Source organism: Sardina pilchardus, chromosome 23, assembly GCF_963854185.1.
Source record: "Sardina pilchardus chromosome 23, fSarPil1.1, whole genome shotgun sequence".
Classification (NCBI taxonomy): domain Eukaryota; kingdom Metazoa; phylum Chordata; class Actinopteri; order Clupeiformes; family Clupeidae; genus Sardina; species Sardina pilchardus.
Genome location: NC_085016.1, coordinates 866333 through 879696, shown reverse-complemented (window position 1 = coordinate 879696; position 13364 = coordinate 866333). Strand labels below are relative to the sequence as shown.

Genomic DNA, 13364 nt, shown 5'->3' with positions numbered 1-13364 from the left:
ACATGTTGTGAATGTGGACTATACAGTGCATATTTGAAGGTTAGAAGTTCCAAAAACTCTTTGGACAGGTGGATAAATCTTATAAGAGGTGGATAAACTCTATTTGTGAAATGTCAGAGGTGGAAACACTACGCTTACTTGCGTTTAGCCTCCATACATCTCTGATTGTCACCTTGTTGAATGTGTACACGATACGGTGATATTGTGTCATTTGTTGTATGTGCTCTTGCTGGCGTTGGTCTACAGGGCGTGTCCTGTATGCATCCGCGCGTGCTGGGCAGACATGCTGGACGTGCTGATCGTTGGTGGGGGTCCCCATGCCCTGACCCTGGCCACTCTCCTCACCCACCCGCACCACCCCATCCCACCACTGGATGGCGCCATCCTGGACGGCGTCCAGCTGAGCACAGCCCAGCCACGGACCACTCGGACCAGTCGGACCAGGAAGAGGAGACCCGCCGGTCAAGCAAGTGAGTTATGGGTCTTATTAAGAGACCAGCAGTACTGTACGTGAGTTATGGGTCTTATTAAGAGACCAGCTGTACTGTACGTGTGTTCTGGGTCTTATTACGAGACCAGCAGTACTGTAAGTGTGTTATGGGTCTTATTAAGAGACCAGCTGTACTGTATGTGTGTTATGGGTCTTATTAAGAGACCAGCTGTGTGTTATGGGTCTTATTAAGAGACCAGCTGTACTGTATGTGTGTTATGGGTCTTATTAAGAGACCAGCTGGTCAAGCAAGTGAGTTATGGGTCTTATTAAGAGACCAGCTGTACTGTACGTGTGTTATGGGTCTTATTAAGAGACCAGCTGTACTGTACGTGAGTTATGGGTCTTATTAAGAGACCAGCTGTACTGTACGTGTGTTCTGGGTCTTATTAAGAGACCAGCTGTACTGTACGTGTGTTATGGGTCTTATTAAGAGACCAGCTGTACTGTACGTGTGCTCTGGGTCTTATTAAGAGACCAGCTGTGTGTTATGGGTCTTATTAAGAGACCAGCTGTACTGTAAGTGTGTTATGGGTCTTATTAAGAGACCAGCTGTACTGTACGTGTGTTATGGGTCTTATTAAGAGACCAGCTGTGTGTTATGGGTCTTATTAAGAGACCAGCTGTACTGTAAGTGTGTTATGGGTCTTATTAAGAGACCAGCTGTACTGTAAGTGTGTTATGGGTCTTATTAAGAGACCAGCTGTACTGTAAGTGTGTTATGGGTCTTATTAAGAGACCAGCTGTACTGTAAGTGTGTTGTGGGTCTTATTAAGAGACCAGCTGTACTGTACGTGTGCTCTGGGTGTTGTTAAAGGGATAATCCGGAGTGAAATGCACTTTAGATAAATTTTTCGGACTATTGGGAGTACATATGTTGAGTTGACACCAAAATCATGTCATTCGGATGTATTTTGAGAAAGTTCGAGTTCACCATTTTTAGCCAAAACTCGTTAGCCTGGAAGTGAACCGGGCATGTCCTTTCGCCGCTACAAAACGCTATTTTTATACCTCTTCTACTGTTCCAAACAACACTACACTTACGTGGTAGTGAGTAGAGGGTCCCTAAAGCCAAACCGAAGTATCCCCACGTCTTTATGTGGTCGGATAGAGAGTCCAGAATGAATTCAATCGAGTCAGTACCTTTCCGGAAATGTCGCTGCTGCAGCTGGCAACGCTTTAACAACACTTTATTAACATTTCCGGAAAGGTACGGACTCGATTCAATTATAACTAAGATGACCATGTGACCTGTAATCCATGTGTTTTCTGCTGGACTCTCTGTGTCTGTGTAGAGTCGGAGGAGGCTGCGGTGGCCAGCGTGGAGCGTGAGTGTGTGTCCGGCGCGGAGCCTGAGTGTGTGTCCGGCGTGGAGCGTGAGTGTGTGTCCGGCGTGGAGCGTGAGTGTGTGTCCGGCGCGGAGCCTGAGTGTGTGTCCGGCGTGGAGCGTGAGTGTGTGTCCGGCGTGGAGCGTGAGTGTGTGTCCGGCGTGGAGCGTGAGTGTGTGTCCTGCCCGCCCCTGCAGCTGAGGGTGCTGGACGCGTACGGCCGGTGGGCGTGTCTCTGGGAGAGCCAGTTCAGAGCGCTGAACATCCCGCACCTGCGCTCACACACACTAGTGCACACCGACCCACTCAACAAGGTAACACACCTGCGCTCACACACACTGGTGCACACTGACCCACTCAACAAGGTAACACACCTGCGCTCACACACACTGGTGCACACTGACCCACTCAACAAGGTAACACACCTGCGCTCACACACACTAGTGCACACCGACCCACTCAACAAGGTAACACACCTGCGCTCACACACACTGGTGCACACTGACCCACTCAACAAGGTAACACACCTGCGCTCACACACACTAGTGCACACCGACCCACTCAACAAGGTAACACACCTGCGCTCACACACACTAGTGCACACCGACCCACTCAACAAGGTAACACACCTGCGCTCACACACACTAGTGCACACCCACCCACTCAACAAGGTAACACACCTGCGCTCACACACACTGGTGCACACTGACCCACTCAACAAGGTAACACACCTGCGCTCACACACACTAGTGCACACCGACCCACTCAACAAGGTAACACACCTCACCTGCGCTCACACACACTAGTGCACACTGACCCACTCAACAAGGTAACACACCTGCGCTCACACACACTGGTGCACACTGACCCACTCAACAAGGTAACACACCTGCGCTCACACACACTAGTGCACACTGACCCACTCAACAAGGTAACCGCAATCCGCCGCCCGCAGCCAAAACATTCTAATATCCGCCTCCACCCTCCAGCATCCACCAAAACATACTGATATCCGCCTCCACCCTCCACCAAAACATACTGATATCCGCCTCCACCCTCCACCAAAACATACTGATATCCGCCTCCACCCTCCACCAAAACATACTGATATCCGCCTCCACCCTCCACCAAAACATACTGATATCCGCCTCCACCAAAACATACTGATATCCGCCTCCACCAAAACATACTGATATCTGCCTCCCCTCTCCACCCTCCACCAAAACATACTGATATCCGCCTCCACCAAAACATACTGATATCTGCCTCCCCTCTCCACCCTCCACCAAAACATACTGATATCCGCCTCCACCAAAACATACTGATATCTGCCTCCACTCTCCACCCTCCACCAAAACATACTGATATCTGCCTCCACTCTCCACCAAAACATACTGATATCTGCCTCCACCAAAACATACTGATATCTGCCTCCACTCTCCACCCTCCACCAAAACATACTGATATCTGCCTCCACCAAAACATACTGATATCAGCCTCCACCAAAACATACTGATATCCGCCCGCAGCCAAAACATACTGATATCTGCCTGCACTCCCAACCAATCTCTGGTCTCCTCAGTTCCTATACATTTACAGAACCAAACAGAAGCAAACATGCCGCTGTCCCAATTCTTTTGAAACATGTTGCTGGCATCACATTTAACATCCCTGCTGAAAAAACCAGCCTGACCAGCTAAAGGTGGTTTGCTGGTTGACCAGCTTGTTAACCAGCTTATTTGACCACCCTTTGATGGTTAACCAGCTAGACCAGCAAAACTCTCGCGAAAACACACCTTCAGCTGGTTTACCCAGCTTATGATGGTAATTCAGCTGGTTTTGATTGTCGTACCACCTTAAGCTGGTCATATTAGTTGGTGTTGCTGGTCTACATTGCTGGTTTTTACTGGCCACGCCAGCTTATGTTGGTTATTCTAGAAAACCAGCTTGACCATCTTTGTCAAGCTTGACAGGCTGGTCACCAGCATGACCATCTTAAACCAGTTGTATCCCAAACGACAGGCTGGTCACACCAGCACGACCAGCTTCCTCAGATGGTCACGCCAGCATGTCTAGCTGGTGGCCTAACCAGCTACACCAGCAAAGACCAGCAATAATAACTGTCCCTGCTGAAAAAACCAGCAAGAAACCAGCTTAGGCTGGTAGCTGGTTTTAGCTGGTTTTAGCTGGTCTTTGCCCAAAACACAGTTCTTATTGCTGGTCTTGCTAGCTTGACAAAGATGGTCAAGCTGGTTTTCTAGAATGACCAACATAAGCTGGCGTGGCCAGTAAAAACCAGCAATGTAGACCAGCAACACCAACTAAAATGACCAGCTTAAGGTGGTACGACAATCAAAACCAGCTGAATTACCATCATAAGCTGGGTAAACCAGCTGAAGGTGTGTTTTCGCGAGAGTTTTGCTGGTCTAGCTGGTTAACCATCAAAGGGTGGTCAAACAAGCTGGTTAACAAGCTGGTCAACCAGCAAACCACCTTTAGCTGGTCAGGCTGGTTTTTTCAGCAGGGGTGTTTTGGGCAAAGACCAGCAAAGACCAGCAAAAACCAGCTACCAGCCTAAGCTGGTTTCTTGCTGTTTTTTTCAGCAGGGATATTTTCCATGAAACAGTGAAAAAAACTGTTGTTTGATATGTTGTCTATGTCCTTTTTGCTGTTAAATGTTGGTTTACAACACTTTTCTGATTTGGGGTAGAACCGTTAGTCCTTATTTGTTTTTTTTTCTCTGAAAACACAACAATGTACTTGTCTTAAATATTTTTTATATTACCAAAAACTCTGAAAGTTACAAGACACCATGGTTCAAATGAATGAATCCACAATTGAAATGTCTTCAACCCTGCCAAGCCCAGAGTGCTTCCTTGTTCCCAGAGGGCTTTGCAGGAGTTTGTGGTGGGAAGTGGTCGTGAGGATGAGCTGCATGGTCTCCCCGAGCGCATCTACATCCAGGATGAGAACGCCTTCTTCAACGACAACCGCCTGGGCAAGAGGGACAAGCAGCTGCTCAACAGCTCCGGCTCAGGCCAGCAGAGGGCGCTGTGCTTCAGCCTCCCCGGGACCCAGCTCAGCGTCGACTTCTTCAGGGAGCAGGTTGGAGCGCCCCCGCATGGACGCGTGTGAGCATGGCACACCTTACGCCAGGTGAAGTGTTGAACACGCAGTAACAATGGCACACCTTCCGCCAGGTGAAGCGTTGAATACTCAGTAACAATGGCACACCTTACGCCAGCCGAAGTGCGCCAGGTGAAGTGTTGAATACTCAGTAACAATGGCACACCTTACGCCAGGTGAAGTGTTGAATACGCAGTAACAATGGCACACCTTACGCCAGGTGAAGTGTTGAAGACGCAGTAACAATGGCACACCTTACGCCAGGTGAAGTGTTCAACACGCAGTAACAATCCTCTTATTTGTCCTTTTTAAGCACCTCAGGTTGCATGGCTGGTTTGGCCACAGCTGGTGTGAACACTGCATGTTTGTGGACTAGTTAACGTATGTTACTATACTGGTTAACGTATGTAACTAGTATACTCATAAGGTGCTATCGTGGAGTATGGGTATGCAGTTGTACTTACTAAATACTGTAACTGGTCTACGATTTTAATCAAATAATGGGGAGAGATTGATATACAGTATATACCTGATAGTATATTGTATTGTATACATTTGTATATACAAACTCGTATTTAAAGAAATGATAAATGGCAAGTTATTGACAGCTATAAATATTTCTGTATTGATTGATCTAAGTCAATAAAGTCCTAAACACAAATGCTACTGATTTGCTTTGCTGTGCTCAGGTCCGTAAATACAATCTGGACAGTGTGCTGGTCAAAGGGACCGTGGATAGGATCGTCCCGGTGCTGTCCGGTAAGGAAGTGCTCTACTTCCGTGTGCTGACCCGGAGCGGGGACACCCTGGAGGCCAAGAGGGTGGTCATGGCAACGGGACCCACTCGATCCCAGATGGCCAACATTCCAGCGTGGGTGTCGGCGGTGGGCGAGAGCTTCCCCGAGGAGAGCCTGCAGCACTCGGTCCAGCTCATGCACCACTTCCCCCTCCTCCAGCAGCACCAACACACCTGTCCACAGCAGAGCCCCACGCACCAACACACCTGTCCACAGCAGAGCCCCACACAACAACACACCTGTCCACAGCAGAGCCCCACGCAGGAACACACCTGTCCAGAGCAGAGCCCCACGAACCAACACACCTGTCCAGAGCAGAGCCCCACACAACAACACACCTGTCCACAGCAGAGCCCCACGCACCAACACACCTGTCCAGAGCAGAGCCCCACACAACAACACACCTGTCCACAGCAGAGCCCCACGCACCAACACACCTGTCCACAGCAGAGCCCCACGCAGGAACACACCTGTCCAGCACCCCCAGGTAGGTTAGACACGACAGCTACAGGATCTGGACATGAGGACCAGTACTATAACCTGCCTGTCTAGCCTAGTTATAAAATAGTACAATAGTCTAACCTGCCTCTAATCTAGTTATAAAATAGCACAGTAGTCTAACTTGCCTCTAATCCAGTTATAAAATAGTACAGTAGTCTAACCTGCCTCTAATCTAGTTATAAAATAGTACAGTAGTCTAACCTGCCTCTAATCCAGTTATAAAATAGCACAGTAGTCTAACCTGCCTCTAATCCAGTTATAAAAGCATGCACCAGTCTGTTGTAATAGTCTAACCTGCCTGTCTAGCCTAGTTATAAAGTAGTACAGTACTCTAACCTGCCTCTAATCCAGTTAAAAAATAGTTGTCTAACCTGCCTCTAGTCTAGTTATAAAATAGTACAATAGTCTAACCTGCCTCTAGTCTAGTTATAAAAGAGTAGCTGTAGTCTAACCTGTCTAGTCTAGTTACCTCCGCCAAGAAGGTTATGTTTTCATCAAGGCTTGTTTGTTTGCTTGTGTGTATGTTTATTTGTTGGGAGTGATCCGGATCACTGTCTGGATCCCGGAGGCGATTATGTTTTCGCTTGGCGGAGGTCTGTGCTCTCTGAGTCCTTTTCTGTGTTGGGTGAGAGCAGTGGGCTCTCTTTAGAGATGATGATGATGTTTGTGAATGGAGGACACTGCCACAGCAGAGCTGAAACTCCATCTTCCTCCATGTTCTCCTGTAGAGATGATGATGATGTTTGTGAATGGAGGACACTGCCACAGCAGAGCTGAAACTCCATCTTCCTCCATGTTCTCCTGTAGAGATGATGATGATGTTTGTGAATGGAGGACACTGCCACAGCAGAGCTGAAACTCCATCTTCCTCCATGTTCTCCTGTAGGTCCGCCCCCCGTGTGCCACCCAGGACAGAGGCTGATGGTGATTGGTGGAGGGCTGACCAGCGCTCACATTGTCTCCATGGCGCTGCAGCAGGGAGCAAGTCATGTCACCTGGGTGATGCGCAAACACTTACAGGTAGGGAGACAAAATAACAACCTAATTCCTCAACAGGAAACACTTACAGGTAGGGAGACAAAATAACAACCTAATTCCTCAACAGGAAACACTTACAGGTAAGGAGACAAAATAACATCCTAATTCCTCAACAGGAAACACTTACAGGTAGGGAGACAAAATAACAACCTAATTCCTCAACAGGAAACACTTACAGGTAGGGAGACAAAATAACAACCTAATTCCTCAACAGGAAACACTTACAGGTAGGGAGACCAAATAACATCCTCCCTTAGACCACGCCCATATCTGGAGTCCTCCCTTAGACCACGCCCATATCTGGAGTCCTTCCGTAGTCCACACCCATATTTGTACAATTCAGCCAAATTCTCCTGTTCTGGCCCCGTTCTGGCTTTGTAGTTCATACTGAAGAGCACTCTGGCTCTGTAGGTCATACTGTACAGTGTACAGCACTCTGGCTCTGTAGCTCATACTGTACAGCACTCTGGCTCTGTAGTTCATACTGTACAGTGTACAGCACTCTGGCTCTGTAGTTCATACTGTACAGTGTGCAGCACTCTGGCTCTGTAGTTCATACTGTACAGTGTGCAGCACTCTGGCTCTGTAGTTCATACTGTACAGTGTACAGCACTCTGGCTCTGTAGTTCTGTAGTTCATACTGTACAGCACTCTGGCTCTGTAGTTCTGTAGTTCATACTGTACAGTGTGCAGCACTCTGGCTCTGTAGTTCTGTAGTTCATACTGTACAGCACTCTGGCTCTGTAGTTCTGTAGTTCATACTGTACAGTGTACAGCACTCTGGCTCTGTAGCTCATACTGTACAGCACTCTGGCTCTGTAGTTCATACTGTACAGCACTCTGGCTCTGTAGCTCATACTGTACAGTGTACAGCACTCTGGCTCTGTAGCTCATACTGTACAGTGTACAGCACTCTGGCTCTGTAGCTCATACTGTACAGCACTCTGGCTCTGTAGCTCATACTGTACAGTGTACAGCACTCTGGCTCTGTAGCTCATACTGTACAGCACTCTGGCTCTGTAGTTCATACTGAACAGCACTCCACCCCAACAGCATATTGATTCAGGAGCACATTACGGAGTGCCAATCCCTTGGTTTAGTCTTTAGCACACAGAGCAAACATAGACATGTGAGTCAACTACTCACTGACGACAGGATTTATCCAAAGGTCCAAAGGCTCAATGTGGGTCCACATCCAAAGCTCCAAACCAGGAGAGAATATAGTGGTCTGCAGAACATGAAAGATAAAAAGAGTTTTCCTGATAGTCATATTTAAAGAAGAGAAGAGTTTTCCTGATAGACATATTTAAAATATGAGAGGAGTTTTCTTGATAGACATCATTTTAAATATGAGAGGAGTTTTCTTGATAGACATATTTAAAGAAGAGAAGAGTTTTCCTGATAGTCATATTTAAAATATGAGAAGAGTTTTCCTGATAGTCATATTTAAAATATGAGAGGAGTTTTCGTGATAGACATATTTAAAATATGAGAGGAGTTTTCCTGATAGACATATTTAAAGAAGAGAAGAGTTTTCCTGATAGTCATATTTAAAATATGAGAAGAGTTTTCCTGATAGAAATATTTAAAATATGAGAGGAGTTTTCTTGATAGACATCATTTAAAATATGAGAGGAGTTTTCCTGATAGACATATTTAAAGAAGAGAAGAGTTTTCCTGATAGTCATATTTAAAACATGAGAGGAGTTTTCTTGATAGACATCATTTTAAATATGAGAGGAGTTTTCTTGATGGACATATTTATAATATGAGAGGAGTTTTCTTGATGGACATATTATAAATATGAAAAGTGTTTTCCTGCTGCGTGGCCAGCTGAAGCAGTTTGACGTGGGCGACGTGGAGAGCCTGGTGGGGCGCTATGCCCACGTGGAGCACGGCATCAAGATGGACGGCCTGGCCTTCCTGCGCCAGTTCTACAGCGAGCGCAGCCTCACCAGACGCCTCGCCATGATCCACCAGGCCAGGAAGGGGGGAGCGGTCACTCCCGAGGCCTACGCACAGCTGCAGCCACACATACACACCGGACAACTCACCATCAGAGCCTACTGCCAGGTACACACACACACACACACACACACACACACACACACACACACACATATACGCCCAGCTGCAGCCACACATACACACCGGCCAACTCACCATCAGAGCCTACTGCCAGGTACACACACACACACACACACACACACACACATACTACGCCCAGCTGCAGCCACACATACACACCGGCCAACTCACCATCAGAGCCTACTGCCAGGTACACACACACACACACACACACACACACACACATACACACACACACACAAACACAAACACACACATATACGCCTAGCTGCAGCCCCACACACACACACACACACACACACACACACAAACACACACACTACGCCTAGCTCCAGCCCCACACACACACACACCAGACAACTCACCATCAGAGCCTACTGCCAGGTATACACACACACACACACACACACACACACTATGCCTATCTGCAGCCCCACACACACACACACACCAGACAACTCACCATCAGAGCCTACGGCCAGGTACACACACACACACACACTACGTCCAGCTGCAGCCACACCTCCTCACGCACCATCAGAGCCTACAGCCAGGTATGTGTGTGTGTGTGTGTGTGTGTGTGTGCGTGTGTGCGTGTGTGTGTGTGTGTGAAGGCCTCCCTTCTGAAGCGCTATCTGTGTGTGTGTGTGTGTGTGTGTGTGTGTGTGCGCGTGTGTGTGTGTGTGTGTGTGTGTGTGTGTGTGTGTGTGTGTCGTCTGCAGGTGTCCCAGGCAGAGTGGTGCTACCAGAGCCAGAGGTGGAGGCTGGGCCTCAGCGGAGGGGAGCGCTGGACAGGGGACAGGATCTGGCTGGCCACGGGCTGCAAGCTGGACGTGAGCCAAGACCCACTGCTGTCTGACACCATGAAGCACTTTCCTATACAGGTGAGGCATCACTGCCTGCCAGATAGACTACACTGGTCATATAATATAATATCATATAATATAATATAATATAGGCTAATATAATACTTTAGACTACACTGGTCATATAATATAATATCATATAATATAATATAGGCTAATATTATACTTTAGACTACACTGGTCATATAATATAATATAATATAATATAATATAATATAATATATAGGCTAATATAATACTTTAGACTACAGAGGGCATATAATATTATAGGCTAATATAATACTTTAGACTACAGTGGTAGAATAGAAATACTGTAAGTAGACTACAGTGGTAATGTAATATAACATAATATAATATAATATAGGCTAATATAATTCTGTAGACTACAGACTAATATAAATTGCCTGGACACTAATCTTGTGATGCCTGCAGGTCATTGACGGCTGGCCGTGTATTCTGGAGAATCTGCAGTGGGCTGCTGGATGTCCACTCTACCTCATGGGCCAGTACTCTGCACTGCAGGTCAGCTTTCCTCGTGTCTCCTATCATCATTGTGGCCTAGCCTACTGGATATTGCACATGACTTGCAGACATTGTGGACAGGAGCCAATGTTCGGCTATTTAAAATAAGTTATGTAGAATGATACTAACTTGAAATGTCTGGCTATTCTAAATAAGTTATTTATGTAGGATGATACTAACTTGAAATGTCTGGCTATTCTAAATAAGTTATTTATGTAGGATGGTACTCATTTGAAATGTCTGCCGCAGATCGGTCCTCATGCCGTGAATCTAGCAGGTGGACAAGCAGCGAGTCTCCGGATAGCGAAGGACATCATCAGCCAACACAGCGGAGTGAAGCCATCAAATACAGCACCTCGGAAAATCGAGAAGGCGCGAACAGACGACTACATCATGAACATGCATGGCTTGATGTGGCTCTGACGCGCAGTCACAATGACTCAGCATTTTCTCTGGCAGACAATGTTAGACATGTCATAGTCTTTTCAAAATAATGTCATGAGGCAGATATATTTCCAAATAAATAATTTCCAAAGGAATACGATAGGTTGTGTTTGTTTAGACTTTTTTTTCGTCCTGTGTTTCCTGGATGGACTTGTTCGGAAGTCTGGTTGTTGACATGACTAACCCGTATTTCAAATAAACATTATGTTGCGGCTAAAAATGAACATCTGCTACTCGATTCTCACGCATCTCATACCAAACTCACACACCCCGGGCCCGAGCTGGACACGGATGAGCGTCAAATCCGCCCCATGTAGCCTGGTGCCCTCGAGTCCTGTCGCCGCCACACGCAACACATGACAACAGAGAGGTGTGTACCGTTGCTGGCAACGTCAGGTAAAGCGACCGAATGACTCAGCGGTTTTACAGCAACAGCTGGGGTTTGCTTTTGTCTATATTCCGGTGATAGTTCTATGCCAGAATTTAGCTGTCACTTTTATCAATGCGAACGAGATAGAGCAGGCTTTGAGTAGGCTATCATAAGCAAGATGAACGTAAGGAGAGTCGTCAAAACCATCCTCAGTGTGGAGCAGGCGGAGGGTGTAGGTGCTCGTGTGCGCAGGAGTATCGGGAGAAAGGATGTAAGTTAGGCTACTCGGACAGCCCAAGTCAATTGTGCTTATTATTCTGCCTTTGATATAATTGCAGTAATAACATAGGCTAATATATTCACAAGTTGGTAACAGTCATGACAAACTTCTGTCTTGTCCTCACAGCTGAAGAATTTAAATCCCTTTCTGATGTTAGATGAATTCTTTGTAAGCAAGCCTGCCGGTTTCCCCGATCATCCACACAGAGGATTCGAAACCGTAAGATTTGTGTTTCTGCTAACATCTCTTACCCCTGTCCTGTTTTCCTAAGTAAAGCGCAAGCATTAGGCCTACAGTTTCAGATACTGCCAGCGGAGGGCATAAGTGGTCAGCTTTGTAAAAGCAAATGCGAGGACTGTCGACATCATACAATAGCAGATCTCACAAGACTCGTCCAGTGTGACTTGACTACTCCTTAAAGGGACTCGGTGCTTTTTGGTTGTTGTTGTTGTTGGCTTAATTCACCTTCAATTAACAGCTCTGGAGTCATTGGAATGGTCATATGCCTTTTCCTGAGGTGAATTGTGGCAATCTCACTTCCCCATAGCGTCTGTGAGCGGAAAAACCAGCCTCACAACTTTGGGCCAATGGGCTGCCAGCCTCAGTGACAGGAAGTCTCACAGTCAAATTGCTTTACTTTACTGCTCACATAGGCTGCACACCAGGCACGGCTAGCTAGGGAAACACACACACAATCTCCAGCCCAGGATCCAGCAAGGCCAGCAAAAACAGCTTGGTCCAGCCTGGTCCAGCCTGGTCCATGAAACATAAACTTTTCTAGTCAGAGATGCACAAGATGCACGATCAGGAGAAGTTCTGCAGGGAGGGAGGGGAGAATTAGCTCTCTGTGTTGTTTGAACGTCAACAGAAATGACGTTACACAACAATGAAACTCTCCATCATAATCAATTGTGCCGATGAATGCACAGGAGGTGGCCTGACTAGTTTCATTTAAGAAAGAGAGAGCTAGAGAGAGAGTTTCTCATCAACAACCGTATAGGTATAGCAATCAATGTAGTCAAATTCTGAATGGTTTGACCTTTCAAATCTAACATTTGAAGATATGACATTAAAGGTTGAGATATGACATTAAACGTTAGGATATGACATTAAGCACTGTGTGTTGTAACACCACTGCAATAGCTTCTCACTCACATGGCATTGGGATTGACCTCTGACCTCTGAGATATCAAATTGAATAACATGCGTTTTTATTTATCTCAGGAGATTCTAATGTTTAATGGGAGAGCTGTGCCAAAAGAAAGAAGAGAGATAGAGAGAGAGATAGAGAGAGAGAGAGAGAGAGAGAGAGAGAGAGACACACACACACACACAGAGAGCGAGGCCCATGCTAGGCGTCCCAGCATGCAGTGTCACAGGTGTGTTTGCTTGTGGTCACGTGCGGCTGAGATCACAGCAGCGCCGGGAGATCACAGACTCCTCCCAGCTGGAGAGCGGCTGGCGGGCCAGAGACAGATGTTGACCTCTGACCCTTCCCGCACGGTCCTCTTCCT

General features: G+C 46.9%; 2 protein-coding genes across 3 annotated transcripts in view; both read left to right on the top strand.

Annotated features, from left to right (window-relative positions):
• The first annotated feature begins 261 nt into the window (after positions 1–261).
• On the top strand, positions 262–11353 carry zgc:113276 (uncharacterized protein LOC553748 homolog). The gene is made up of 9 exons (XM_062527501.1): positions 262–470; positions 1786–2132; positions 4705–4923; positions 5634–6228; positions 7129–7262; positions 9114–9353; positions 10091–10252; positions 10667–10756; positions 11006–11353. Exons 1-9 carry the CDS (start codon positions 284–286, stop codon positions 11177–11179), a joined length of 2148 nt encoding a protein of 715 aa, XP_062383485.1. The 5' UTR covers positions 262–283; the 3' UTR covers positions 11180–11353.
• Positions 11354–11603: 250 nt separating this feature from the next.
• Positions 11604–13364, top strand: part of pir (pirin) — a 20674-nt gene continuing 18913 nt past the window's right edge. For both annotated transcript variants that reach the window (XR_009937006.1, XM_062527499.1), the window contains exons 1-2: positions 11604–11841; positions 11977–12069. Coding sequence is in view for 1 of the 2 variants with exons in the window: in XM_062527499.1 (XP_062383483.1) it covers positions 11749–11841; positions 11977–12069 (186 nt within the window). In the remaining variant the exon portion in view is untranslated. The remainder of the gene's footprint in view (positions 11842–11976; positions 12070–13364) is intronic.

Bases quoted from the DNA above. Each gene is read 5' to 3' on its own strand.
- zgc:113276 (XM_062527501.1), top strand. From the start codon at position 284: ATGCTGGACGTGCTGATCGTTGGTGGGGGTCCCCATGCCCTGACCCTG. The intron at 471-1,785 runs GTGAGTTATGGG...GTGTCTGTGTAG, and splicing joins GAGACCCGCCGGTCAAGCAA to AGTCGGAGGAGGCTGCGGTG. The intron at 6,229-7,128 runs GTAGGTTAGACA...GTTCTCCTGTAG, and splicing joins CACCTGTCCAGCACCCCCAG to GTCCGCCCCCCGTGTGCCAC.